The sequence below is a fragment of the Aaosphaeria arxii genome, assembly GCF_010015735.1.
Source record: "Aaosphaeria arxii CBS 175.79 unplaced genomic scaffold BU24scaffold_9, whole genome shotgun sequence".
Classification (NCBI taxonomy): domain Eukaryota; kingdom Fungi; phylum Ascomycota; class Dothideomycetes; order Pleosporales; genus Aaosphaeria; species Aaosphaeria arxii.
In genome coordinates this window covers 1,403,744-1,417,319 of record NW_022983482.1, presented here as the reverse complement: position 1 = coordinate 1,417,319, position 13,576 = coordinate 1,403,744, and the positions used below count along the sequence as shown (strand labels likewise).

Sequence of the window (13,576 nt, the reverse complement as noted above, 5' to 3'; positions counted from 1 at the left end):
AATAAAAGTTACGAGTCGGGTCGGAGAGACTAGAGAGTAGTGGAGAGTTTCTGCCGCGCGGAATGGTCATTATCGTGTAAAAATAAGTGTGGCGGAAATTTGGTAGCCAGACGGCGATCGAGGAACAACATGCGAATCGAACCCAAGGCGATGCGGGAGACGGTCGCACATCAATCACGCGATGGGAGCCGCGGGGTCCAAGTGGAGACATACGGGTCTGTGGCCCGCCGTAGACCTCACCTAGACTAGAGTCGCAAATGGACTGACTGACAATCTACAAGTGGTTACTTTGACTTTGAGTTGCACAGTACAAATGTAATTACTGTGACATCGAGCAGTCTGGCGGTCGCGGAATTGACGAGACAACACAACAGCGTGTGTTTTGTCATCTTCGTCAAGGTCAGTAGTTAGTTAGTTGCATACCTACCTAGGTACGTACCTGCACCTACTTGCACGAGGTACTCGTAAGGTCTGGGTCTTGTTCGGCACCTCGTTAGGTCTGCTTCCGTGCTGCACAAAAGCCTGCAATGTAGACAAGGTTTTATCAAACCCCCCGTCCAGGCTCTGGTGACATCGGATAATTCCTCACCAATCAATGATATCCCGTGTGATGCCACCGATCGGCGCGCATCTCATCTCCCCTCCAAGCGCATTTCATCCTGTACCGTACCGTTCCCTTTGGCGTTCTCTGCTGCGCCACATTGTGGCGTGTCGATCTGTGGCGTTCCGTCTCTGTTGCTTTGTATGGAACTGCATGATTGATTGCTTGTCACGGCGTAACGTCCCGCATCTTGATCATCTTCTACTTACCACAGAACGACGCGTAATGTCTTCTTTCAGCTCACGGTGGCAATAGGTGCCACAATCGGCCCCGTCTAGGTCCCTCTTATTGAGGTTACGTCGTAAACCGATGGTGACCGTGGGCCCTCCAAAGGGGAGGGAACAGACTTCCTCGGAATACGTGGTCATATTACAGCTCTCTCGACTCATCCACTTCGAAAAGAGCCCGCTATTGCGTTCGTGCTAATGTCGGCTGCTGGTCGATGTCATCCTGTGACTTGCGAGACAGTGGCAATTCTCCTTACGGCTCCTCATTTTACGCTGCACTGTGACATGCCCCTCAATATCATCCACTCCGTAGTTCCGGTGCTGTCATGGACAAAGTTTGTGATATCTTTGATTTCTTTTCGCCTTGCTCCTTCATCCTGGAAAATATTAGCCTACCCCTGCCATACTTGCACTCGCTGACCACTAACAGACCTCACATATTCAATTCGAGTGACAGGTATAGTGCTTATGTTAGAACAAATCGAATACTCATCCCAAGGCGATAACTCTATCCATGGTTTCACCTTGGTTGCGTTAGGTGAAAGATTCTCTCGAATTTCCCACCATCCGCAGCCCATGTTCTCTTAACCTCATGCGACATTTACCTTCCCAGTCCACCAGCTCATTATCCGAATGATGAGATTTCGCATGGCCATTCAGGTTAATTGGCCTTTGGCTAACACTTTCTGATCCGAGACCTTTCTTTTGCAAACTTCACATTCTCTTCCCCTGGTATACTGTGCACATCCTGGGCAGGTTCCATTTGGACTATTCTACCTGCTCTTTGAGCTGCTGTCAGCGCAGGGCCACCAGATGATCTCTGCTTTCCACTCTTCGATGACCTAGAAGACTCATGTCTTTCGACGAGCTGTTGCTGTTCCGTGTCGAGCAGTCTGATACCAGAATTGCCTCTACTCATGCGTGGGAGTAGTGCCTCGTTAGATTCTTGACGAATTGTCGTGATGATGCTTGAATTTGAAATGCGTCGCGTACCGATCAGGCTGGTGCTCTTATGCGAGTTTGACCTAGAACTCTCTCGACGCTGTGCAGCTATCAAAGGCTTATGCACTGGGCTAGGGATTTTGGAAGACCTTCTTGTATCAGCACCAAGTACTTGGCTCTCTTTCAGGTCGCTTGCAAGCATCTGGTCCAGTGAAGGACTACATGTGCCAGAAGACTGCGTTGATTGCGAACCTGCTTGGGATTTTGGCCGGTTGTTCTTAAACATTTCCAGCTCTTGGCTTAACTTGGGCTCTAGGAAGTTTTCGTTGAGTGATTTCAGGAAGTCGTCCCCGGGTTCAAAAGAGAAGTGCCTTCGGGACTTGGCCATGGCGGGGCATTGTGACTGCTCCGAATTTTCTTCCAGCGAACGATGGCTATAGGACTGGTGAATTAAGTCGGCCTGGCTTGTTTCTCCGCTCACCCTGGGATCAGTAGCATCATTCCGTTCGAATTCATCCTGTTCGTCATGACTGTGCATATCAGAGATGAACAGAAGCTCCAAAACCTGTGAAGTAAAACGATTATGATCAATGCCCTTACGTCGTGCCACCAGAGTAGCCAGCTCTCGCAAGGCAACGAAGGCCTCAGTCTCAACCACCGGGTCCATGGTCGCCTTAGAGCCGTAGTCACCGTTATATGATGATTCGAACGGTGTTATCGTGGTCGGCAACGGAACGCGATGAGATTGTTTCCTCGAATTCTGTCGTTCCATATTTATCAGATCCAATTCGCTTTTCACTTTGCGAGATAAAGCGGTCTTCGGAGTATGTACCGGCGGAGTCCCAACTAGAAGTTCGTGCTTCACATTTATCTTCGAAAGATGCCTGGACAACACAGCCATCTTCTCTGATGGTGACGATGGGCGCGCAGGATGTACTGCCGGATGTTAATTTAGCTGATAACAATCAACAAATAATTACGTAGGGGGGTCCTTACCTTGCTGGCTCTTGGATCGAATTTCATTATCCAGCTGCTCGAGCGTAAAATCATCGTAAGCTGATCGTCCTCGATCTATTGAGAACGGTCTTCTTTGGGTCTTCTGTCTTTCCATCGCCATGCCTTGCTGTGCTTTTGCCAGCCCGGTCATCCCAGATGCACCCTTCCCGATTACTGACCTGAGACGAATAATCTCTGACTGATAAGACGATTCTGTCGCTTCCCACGTAGCCTGAGCATTAGTGAAGTCTACCAGTATATCTCGCCACTTCTCTCCTGATACGTTCGCTTCTTCTTTTGCCTTTCTGTACTCTTCAAAAATCCGCAGAAGCCCACTCGTATGTTCGACAGGTAATGGCCGCAATGGAAATTGATGAATATGCATCTGTATCATTTGTATTACCATCGTAATATCAACTGGAGTTACTGGTCTTAGGGGCACATCCTGGCTCCAGGGTTCTGAAAATTCTGGGGAATCCGGGCCACCAAAAGTGAGGTAGTCAGAAATGTATCGCGCCAATCTTGGTCTCGATGAGCGCACTGTTGTCCGATCGTCGTATTCTTCCGAATTTGCATCGTGGAGGAATGGATTTTCGGTGAATACAGAAGGCTCGCCAACAAGGGAAGCTCGTGTAAGTGAAGCTTGGAAACACTTTTCAGTATGTTGTTTCCCTTGGTGACTTCGCTGCAACTGTGGGCTGGGTTCGTGACTTTCTTCGTCCTCGTATCGTTCGAACAAATCAGACGCAGCGGCACGCGTTTCGTGGGTCATGAGTGTGTTGTTCGTCCATGACTTCGGTGCCGGAAGCAGCATTGTGGGAGATGGATCAGGTGGCAACCCCGCTACCTGAAGTCCAGTGTTCGGCACATTCGAGGAAGTCGAAGCCTTACTGATCTCGGGAGGGTTTGTAGGACCTGGCGTACGAGGTCGCTTCTCACCCCATTTGTCTCGCCAGACCTTCCGGGGATTGTGAGGCATGGTCGAGGTGACTGCTCGAAGTTGTAGGCACTATGGGTGATGAATTTGTCGACTTGGGCGTCGAGTGTCTGTAGAGATAAAATGTGCGACAAAGATGATGTAGAGTTGTTTTTACGGCGGAATCCGATCGTGGGTGTTGTTTGACTGGTCGAGGTGAAGGAAGGCGCACCTGCCTTGCGAACAGACAGTTGCGTTGCTTGGAATCGTCATGGCCACTATCACCTTCACCCAACTAACAATCATTTCCACTACTCGTACATTGAGTTAAATATCACTGAACATCCCCTTCCGCTGCCTTGCCCTATGGAAAATTGATTTCCGGAAAATGACAGTCATCGGATGTTGCCTTATCAATCAGGTTCGCTCTCTTTCGGTAAACAGTTTTCACTGTGACCACTCTCATGGACTCCATGCATTGCTTTAAATACATCTTGAATGCACGCAAACAAGTACTTCACCTATCCGAGTGGATGTCTGAATTGACTTAAACTCTGTCTGGTGCCCATGGCGGAGGGCCTTCGCAGAAATCCCTTGGACTATTTTGAAAGGATGTTCATCACAGTCACACGGTGATAGAACTGATTGTGTGTAGCAGATATTTTGTGTTGTATACTCGAGATAATTTGACAGGGGTTTCAAGGCCTGTTTCCGTATCAGCAATATGGAAGGAGTGCCACGAGAATACAGTTCAAGTTCGAAATTAAATTCTGACAAACCTATCCATCACCAACACGCTTAGAAAATTCATCACGGACAGGCCGATGGAACCAGTCGGGCGCTTGGATTCCTCGAGGTAAAGTAAAGATCACATCTTCCATTATCTGCCTCTTGGTGATACTGGATTTCGTCGCTGATTGGGAGTGTTAAACAGAGCCGTGGATGGAGGAAGCAAGAGAAAGCATTGAGATGCATAACAATTCACCGATAGAACAGGAGACGTCGACATTCATATCTACCATCCTCAGGGACAAGTTGCTGTGTGCACTCCGTTTGGAAACGGGATTTATTCTTGCAAAGTTCTATCGATGACGCAAACCTGTTTTATCCACTCTCGCGGTGCTGCGTAATCGATGCACCGTTCGTGGAACGAGGAGACACAGGCCTCTTCCAATCACGGTGTCCACCATGATACCTTCACACAGATTGACTGTAATCAAAGCTGCCAAGCTAACTGAGTTTCTTGTCTGCTTTCTGTCTTTGTTATGAGTGTGTTTGTATTTTCTCGTAGGCGTTGTCGTTGCATTTACGTTGCCCCCCCATGACGGTGCCTAATCGGGACAAGTGCTACTTCGGACCTGAACCTCCAAGCATGCATCAATCCCTCGTGCTCACAAAGAAGTGCACACCATTTAAACCACTTGGTGTTTAATAAGTTGCCTGCCAGTTCATTTGACGTAGAGAATTGTTCCTTTAACGGCCTGAGTTGGTCGATCAATGGAGTGAAAGGGCTTGTCCAGTCTCGGATCGGTTTGATCGACGTTTCAGGGCAACTTGTACGGTCGGTTCTACCTAGACAACAACAAACAGAGCCTCGCTCTTGAACTTATCATTGAGCGAGCATCTCCTTGACATCATAACATTCTCCTAACATGATAAAGTCTCAAATATCAAATAAAAAGCAGACCAAAAGTAACGAAGCATTCATGGCAGGAAAGCAGCCCAAGAATTGAAGCCCACTGTATAGGGAAGTTGAAGTACCAAGTCCTCAACGCAAAACCTCCGACTCGAAACGAATCTGGAACTCCACAGACTATCATCATTGGCGCGCGGTTGGCCAACGGCCTTACCCGACTGAGGCACATCAGGAACGCGGTTGACGATCAGCTCCAGACTCTTCCCTCCTCCCCCTGTATGGATTGCGTATGCAACCCCCCAAGCCTGAGCACCAATCTTCATCACAGATGCCTCATGCGTCGAACAGACTCAGGAAGCTATGTATCCGGTTTCAGGGTGCTTGGCCTGATACATCCTGAGCAGCAGTTGTCCAGCCTTCCTAGCCTTCTCGTCCCTATTGCTATGACCATCTTGGGGATTTGATACTCCATGCTGGGCATGGACGTTACCTGAGGGATTGCATTGAAAAGGACCGATCGCCCAGGCCGATATATATTGAAGAGCCGTTTTCATTCTTGCATTCATCCACTTCTTCTACCTACAACTTCCTTTCTCCATTTTAATCAAGTTACACTCTTTTGTCGCCGGGCGACGTACATATACACTACATTTTCACTCTCAACCACATTTTCTTTCGAACTAAGAACAATTGTTTTATACCCCACCAAAAATCTATTTTCAAAATGAAGTTCACTGCCATTATCGCCGCTGTTGTCTCCATGGCTGCTTTCGCCATTGCCGCGCCCGTCCCAGCCGTCGACGGTAAGTCTATCACCAGTCTGTATACCTTGTTAGTGCACAAGCTCATATTTCCGTAGAAGTTGCCGCCCGTCAGGACCACGGCATGTGCGTCAAGGGTGTTGCCGGCCAGATCACGCAAATCCCCAACTGCTAGATTACAGCATGTTCAAATACATCACGAGAGGGGGGACGACTACAGGGAGGAACGACAGACAATGATTTGTACCACCAACAAATCACGCTCTCGAGGCACATAGACTTCTGCCCGAGAGACATTTCGAATACTCGGGTTTTTAGAGAGAACACCAACCGGGACCACAATATAAAATACAATAATTTGGCTACATCTGAGTGAGGATGGGTTACAACGCCAACACTGTTCGATCTGCTCTGTTCTGTAAATTCCATGTGTTTGTGACTCAATGACGGTGATTCTTTTTGGATCGTTCAGATTGCATCAACAGAGAGTACCTCAAAAGTGCATCTGTCCTTCCGACCCTCATAACTGGACTCAATTGAAGCACTGTCAAAACATCATGTGCCTCCACACCAATTTCAAGCACGGTTGTGTAAGCTTACACCATGCTCACAGCAACCCAAATGTACCAATCTTTTCTCTGCCAGCATGATCATACCAAGCACTGCACGGTACCCATCCGTAGCCTTTGTCCGCTGCCTTTCTAATGAACTGCATCACAAGATAGAATTTGCGATGCTCCAATACAACATGTGAGGTCTCTTCCCACTCGCTCGATGATCCGCAGTACTTTTGATTGAGGAATAGTTGGTACGATTTGGATACAAGTCGGGGCTCGGGTCAGCATGTGCAGGTTAGTGATGACGTGCGCAGAGACAGGTTTCTAGATAGCACCCGGGACGGACATTTACGGGGGCTCAAAGCTACGATTAGTGTTAAAATCACGGGATATTTGATCTGAATGATGATAGATGGGAGGAAGTGAAAACCAAGTAGTGAGGCATGGAAATCGTTCTATGAAAAGACCTAGATCCGTGTGCTTCTTTTTAATCCTAGGTTTGCAGGGCAGACTATGGTGCCGGCTTCCAGTTGATGACATGCCAAAAGACCTTACGACTATACAGCTTCGACGTCTATACCACATAATCTGAAGACAGCGAAAAGAACGACCAGTTCGAGCCAATGCATCTCTTTACTCCTCGTATCACATGTTCGAACATGCTCATTTTTTTTCCAACTCCCCAACTCGCCTGTACGCCCTACTCCGCGCTGATGGGGTTTTCACTTAGGTTGCGGCAGCGGTGTTGGGTGCAGCGGCGGGTGCTGCAGCAGGCTCAGGAGCAGAAGCAGTTGCTCCAGTTGCATCGTTGCCGCCTTCCGTAGGTGGGGGAATCTTCGAGTTATCGATCGCATTATCAACCTTGTCACCCTCCTTCTTAGCCCACTTGGGCTCCTTGACCCAGGTTGGGTCCTGCCATGGCCCAGCATCACTCAACGCGCATCCGCCTTCACACTCGCACTGGCCGCCGAAGATCTTTGGCAGGTTCTCTGCTGGGATCTGTGCCAAAAGCTCCTTCTCGTAGCCGCTGCCCAGGATGTGGATCTTCTGAACGGTGACCGGGTCAAGGAATCGCTTGACAACGCTGAAGACACCAGCGAAACCCCAAGGAGCATTGATAACGTAAAGCTTTCCGAGACGCTCTGGGTAGTAGTTCTGAGAGATGGCGGAAACAGCGCCGAGATAGCCATATACGGAGGTGGCTTTTCCAATGCCTACACCCTTGAGATCCATGATTGTGCACGAGGTTTCTAGGAGGTAGCCAGACTTGCGAGAGCATGCTGGCAGACGAGGGTCGGCAATCTTCTCGTACTCGCAGACGAGGTTCTGGATCATGCGCTCTTGGCTGGTGATTTTGCCCAGAGCAGTCAAGTCGACGTTGCCGAGCTGTTCGATGTACACGGGTCGGCCATCCTACAATGAACTTGAGTTAACATGCATGCAACCAACGACGACGCTCGACGAGAGAGCTGTAGATATGGGTAATAATAGGGTCGCACCTTGTCGGTCTTGTGGTAATACTGTGGGTAGTACTTGAAAACCTCGGCTCGCTCCTTGTACTCGAAAGTGCGGACAAGTTCTTCGACACCAATGTCGGCGTATTCGCTCCGCCACTTCTCGCAGTCAATGAACCTATGCTCCAGTCAATTATAAGGCCCGATATATGTCATCCCTTATGACGGCTTACATCTGCTTTGAAGCCTCGACATTGAACTTTCGTGCGCGAAGGAATCGTAGCTAGGGGAGAGTCGGTGAGTTAGGTGGTCTAGTAAAAGGCGGTGGGGCTATGGAGTGCCTACAAGTGTCAAAGTATCCAAATTCTTCGTATAACCTGCGGCCTCCAGAAGGCTCCTCAGCTGGAACACTTGAGCATCCTGCTCGGGCGTGGTGTGGCCGGGATGCCCATTCTGTGGGGTAGGCGCAATGACGGGGAAATCGTAGTCGTCGTACTTGGGATCGAGATCGAGCTTTTTGCCCTCTGTGGCGGCCATGATGAGCAGATTGAGAGCGGCGAAGGTGACGGCAGTGAGGATAGGTAAGGGTTGGAATGATATTAAAGTTAAGAGTTAGGAGGGAAAGGGTTGAGGGCGGTGATCGATGTTATCAAGGGTCCTTGGGGTGGTGGTTGAGAAATGACGATTGGGTCTAGGTAGAATTTAGCACGTGGAGGCTCTGGAGTACATAATCCTTCGTAAGGAGGAAGAACCAAGGAGGGGCACTGACACCCACCACAACCACACATGTACCTACACAGTGTTTTACAAGTTACAGGACAGATTAATGTTGCACCACAAGCAACAAAGTCCGAGGAGAATTTTGTGTTGAGCTGAGACATGGATATTTACCCATTCTCCGTTCGCAGCATCGGACCTAGCCAGACCTTGACGTTGTTCCCAACAGTATGAACTGTATTGGCTGGGTACAACGTCGTCTTTCCCCCCATCATATGGCTTGTTTTGCACGTCACCGAACCAAGCCACCATGATCATTGCCCAAATAGGTACATACACATTGCAGTGCATGCGGTCACGTTATCAACACGATGAGACCCCATCATAGATAGACGGTAAAAGAGGTGAAAGGTGAAGCCGCGATCCAACCGTGCCCCGAGAATGAGGTGAACGATGGTGCAGGCCTTTTTTAGTAGACTACCTATTTCATACATTGCAGAAAAGAAAAGTGCATATAAAGAGAGCAAGGCCAAGCAGGAGGAGCCGCCAAACACACAACCGCTGCCGCCATACACCTAAATTCCCACCTCGATTGCTTAGGAAGTCGTAATAGTTCGTCAACATTTCCGATAACATCCGATCCTGTGTTGATATTCACAAAACGGACGTGAGCATGAAGGTTGCTGTTGTACTAAAGCCGACGTCGTTTGCCCATCCTCCCCCAACCTCTCTTGACCAATGCCCTCGACTTCGGCCCCGATCCAACCCATATCAGCTCCAGTCGACCAGCCAAAAATACCCATCACTTGATCCATAAAACACAACTTGAAATCGAACGTAGACCATAACCCGAGCAAGGACGCCAGAATCAATAAACTCCCGCACGCGCGCCTGTTGACAAGTTCCAAAGCAAGAACCCTGAACGTGGAACAATGTACAGTGATGAAGAGGACCGGATGTCGTTCGCAAGTGTTCAGTGTTCGCAAAGTGGTTTGTTGCCGCGCTTACCGGCGATCTCGCTCTCGCCCTTGCCCAAAGTCGGGTTCCACGAGGGCCTTCTTCTCTTTGCGACCTTTGACCAAGTACTGCGCGTAAAGAGCCAAGTGGTCACTGGGGAAGTGGTAATTGGGGAAGCCAGGTACCCGCTGAAGGTAATCCTTGTCCACGTCACCAAGCAGTCCAACTACCTGAAGCGTGTTTGTGGAATACCAGATGTAGTCGAGTACGCCAATGAAACCAGGGGTGTAGTTGGTGAAGGAGAGCTCATTGATCGCAGAGTAACTTGACTTGAGACTGAATGGATGCGAAATGCCATCTCGCGTGAAATTTCCGTACTTGCGGCTTCCGAGATCCTGGTGAGAGTTGGGTAGATTGCCTTGCACGATGAGGTCATATATGCCCGAGTTGGGCAGGGAGTTGAAGTCACCACACAAAAGGAAAGGAATCTGAGCCCCATCGGAGTATTCCTGGGACGGTCCCGGTTCTTGTGTGGTGTCTGGGACCTCCTTGCCCTCATCGCCGTCCCCGTTCGTGAAGCGAAACATGACTTTGTCGGTACAAGGAGGGAATTTGGCCCATTTGTTGGCAAACTTAGATATCTGCTCCATGAGAATTGCCACTTGCACAAGCTTCACGTCGGTGAACGCAGGATTCCAGAAAACGTGGACGTTTGCGACAATGAACCTAGTCCCGGTGGCTCGATTCTCGAGGAAAGCAACAACGGCAATATCGTCTCGAGGCATGACTCGGTTGAAAATGTCATGCTCACCCTTCATGTCGGGCCGGTTGATAGCAGTATTGGCGAAGTCAATGAGCTGCTTGTCCAACAGGACGTACTTGCTATTCTTGTAGAAAATAGCACATCCATCCACAAGTTTAGCTTCTTTCTCTGCCATCGTTCGGGCTCGTGATTTTGGCCAGAAGACTCCCTTGTAGTCATTATGAGCTAGTGCTCCTCGGAAGTAGTCGTTGAAACTCTCTTGGTCGATTTCTTGCAGACAGACGACGTCTGCGTTGCGCTCCCTCAGTTCGGCAAGAATAGTCTCCTTTCGGTGATCCCAAGCCAACGCTGCACTTGGTGTGTATCCATACTGAGTTTGCGTGCAATACTTGTCACACAAGATGTTGTAGCTTAGCGCGGTCAAGGATTCCTGGGAAGAAGGATCCGAAATTTCATCGAGAACGATCCAGTCACGCTCTGGTGGAGGATCGGGCCCAGGGGCGTTCTCTCGGAAGTATTTGATCAATTCCGTGGTTCCCTGCTCTACAATGATTGACTTCAACTCATCAGGAACCGGGTTGCCCTCAATTCCCAACATTTCGAGTTGATACAAGGAACCCAGTTCATACGGGAGAGAGTCCAGCTGGTTGTCGAACAGGAGAAGTTGCTTCAAATTGACTAGCATTCCAAGTTCCGGCGGGAGGTAATGAAGGTTGTTGAGAGAGGCATCCAGGTGAGTGAGGTTTCGTAGTTTACCAACGGCAGGCGGAAGGAACGTCAGCTTGTTACAGTTCACGTACAGTTTCGTAAGGAAATTGTAATTGAATAGCGAATTGGTCAGAACCTTCAGGTTCTGTCCTCCGAAATCAAGGATTGTCCAGACGTGATTCGCTTTCGCATCTTCTACGCGGTTGGCTGCCGGCCTGTTCCTCTCCTCTTTAGGCTCTTCCTTCTGCGTCCCATTGGTTGTACCGGCCACTACACTCTTATTCACGCTGGGGTGGTTTCGTGCATGAGAATGCGATTGGGTCATTTCTCGGGAGCGTTGCGCTAATTGCAATTGTTCTGCCCAATGCTCGTTCACAGGTTTACTCAGGCCACTGTGGACACTACCAGGAGTGCCGTTCTGGAGGTGTCCGGGTGTGAAGTGAGGTTGCGCATTTGACAGACCACCACTCGAGAGATTGTGTTGGTGGTTGTATTGACCACTGTGGTTCGCGCCCGAATGCTCTTGGTGTTGCTGATGCGCATGATTATGGTGTTGATGGCTTTGGTTATGATTAAAAGGTTTTCCCAGGTTCATTTGCATGTACCTCTGATGGCCACCTCCGTTCATCATGACATTGTGGCCCTGGTGCCCGTGGTTCTGATTGAACATGCCGTATTGATGGGGAGAGTTCGACCCTGGAGATCTTGTTGGAGACGGTGTTTCTGGGTTTCTGAAAGGGATTCGTGGGTTATTCGGCGATCGGACACGAGAGGGGAGGTTGCGGTGGAGGTTCTGCGCGTGCTGGGAAAAGAAGGTCTGGCCGGTACCTCTCTGGTAAGCTGAGGTGTCGGCCATGAAAGGTTGACACGGCGCTTCGTTTGGTGATTCCCCGGGGCGGTAATGGAAGATGATAGCCCAGGGCGGATTGGATGTTGTGTGTTAAGTCGGAGACGGGGTGCGGGGACGAGCTTTTCTTCGCTTTGGCATGGGTTTGCGTATAACAAGTTGTCATATGCGGAGGATAACTAAGTTGCCACCAGTCTGCATTTATACGAGCGTTTGTAGCAATATGAAGTTGGGTTCTGTTCGCAAGCGGGGAAAGGTGTGAAGCGAGAGTGAGTCGAGCGCTCGGGAACAGCGGAGATGGCGGTTGGCCGGAGTGAAGCGTTCTGTTGACGTCGTCGTTCTATTGATATCGCGGCACCTATTTAGAGCCATGTCAGCCACAGTAGAGTGAGAGTGAGAGGAGTGGGAGATGGATGTGAAGTCGGAATATACGACAGCAGAAGTTGGCGGAGGAGGGCGCACGTACGTTGCCGGAACGGTGGGACAGGTATGGAAGCTATACAACACAGTCTTAATTGTGCCAGGCCGATCGAATGCTATCCTCACCGGAGCGCGCAAGAATAATAAGGTGGTAGGTGATGTGCTGCTGCTTCACGATCAAGCGCTGCTGGTGGTTGACGTCCGAGCGCGGGCGGTTCAAGATGTCACGTGGCCAGGGCGACCACCCCAAGATAGTATATCCTCGTTACAGATCACGAAGGAAGGAAGCTAATATAGCAACTTACCGCACGATAGCACGGAGTGATGTTCTCGTCAATTGCTTCCTGCCAGATCAGAGTGCGTACCTATGACATTGCCTTGGGATCAAGTCCAAAATATATGCAAGCAATGATTAGGTGTTTGATGGATTTTTCGTACCGTTAGGCAAGACTCGACCGCCGACCTTTTATGTTTTCTGACTCCAGTCCCCATCTACTTGAACTGCAAACATTGGACTCGGAACATGAGACAGGTCGCAAAGAAAGGGAGAGAGCTCTTCGAACTTTGGAACTTCGTGTACTACAACGTATGTATGTATGTACAAGGAGCTGCGGACATGACCATAGCAGCGAGCTGTCATCTTATCACCATCATGTCAGCGCATACAAACGCAAATAGACCATGCATTTCCCTCTGTCTTGGTTCTCTTGCGCGATCTCGCGTGATTCATTCTCCATTGTTTCAACCTGATTGTTTTGTCTTATTCTTCACAAGTCATGTGTTTAACATGGGATGGCCCGATACAAAGCCAAGCTTAGGTAATTGGAAAGATGAGATTGGAACTCCGTACGAAGGGAGAGGTCCAGCAGATACCGGTGTGCTCTGAGTGTATGGATGTACACGTGTGACGGGCAAACGCCACATCTCCGCTGGCAGCAGTTCGTAGTGCTGCAATATTGTGAAATGTGGAGCTACTTTGTATGTGGCCCAGCCCAATCCCATAGTATCAAGATCTCAAGGAGGCAGAGGGAGACAGGAAGAGGATGCAACGAGAGCGATATGATTGGAGAAATA

At 49.4% G+C, this 13,576-nt stretch overlaps 4 protein-coding genes across 4 annotated transcripts; 1 reads left to right on the top strand and 3 right to left on the bottom strand.

The window, feature by feature from the left end:
- Positions 1-1,460: 1,460 nt before the first annotated feature.
- On the bottom strand, positions 1,461-4,118 carry BU24DRAFT_288335 (uncharacterized protein). Its single transcript, XM_033522800.1, has 2 exons — positions 2,767-4,118; positions 1,461-2,706 (listed from the first exon to the last, which is right to left on the bottom strand). The coding sequence occupies exons 1-2, from the start codon at positions 3,743-3,745 to the stop codon at positions 1,505-1,507; spliced, it is 2,181 nt and encodes a 726-aa protein (XP_033380080.1). The 5' UTR covers positions 3,746-4,118; the 3' UTR covers positions 1,461-1,504.
- Positions 4,119-6,042: 1,924 nt separating this feature from the next.
- BU24DRAFT_466419 (uncharacterized protein) lies at positions 6,043-6,254 on the top strand (the record flags this gene model as incomplete). The annotated part of the gene is made up of 2 exons (XM_033532361.1): positions 6,043-6,121; positions 6,178-6,254. 2 exons carry the CDS (start codon positions 6,043-6,045, stop codon positions 6,252-6,254), a joined length of 156 nt encoding a protein of 51 aa, XP_033380079.1.
- Positions 6,255-7,178: 924 nt separating this feature from the next.
- Positions 7,179-8,940, bottom strand: BU24DRAFT_426832 (SEC14 cytosolic factor). The gene is made up of 5 exons (XM_033529064.1): positions 8,860-8,940; positions 8,436-8,781; positions 8,324-8,373; positions 8,136-8,268; positions 7,179-8,049 (listed from the first exon to the last, which is right to left on the bottom strand). The coding sequence occupies exons 2-5, from the start codon at positions 8,625-8,627 to the stop codon at positions 7,363-7,365; spliced, it is 1,062 nt and encodes a 353-aa protein (XP_033380078.1). The 5' UTR covers positions 8,628-8,781; positions 8,860-8,940; the 3' UTR covers positions 7,179-7,362.
- Positions 8,941-9,811: 871 nt separating this feature from the next.
- Positions 9,812-12,091, bottom strand: BU24DRAFT_413361 (uncharacterized protein; the record flags this gene model as incomplete). The annotated part of the gene is made up of 1 exon (XM_033526154.1): positions 9,812-12,091. The coding sequence occupies one exon, from the start codon at positions 12,089-12,091 to the stop codon at positions 9,812-9,814; it is 2,280 nt and encodes a 759-aa protein (XP_033380077.1).
- Positions 12,092-13,576: the final 1,485 nt, after the last annotated feature.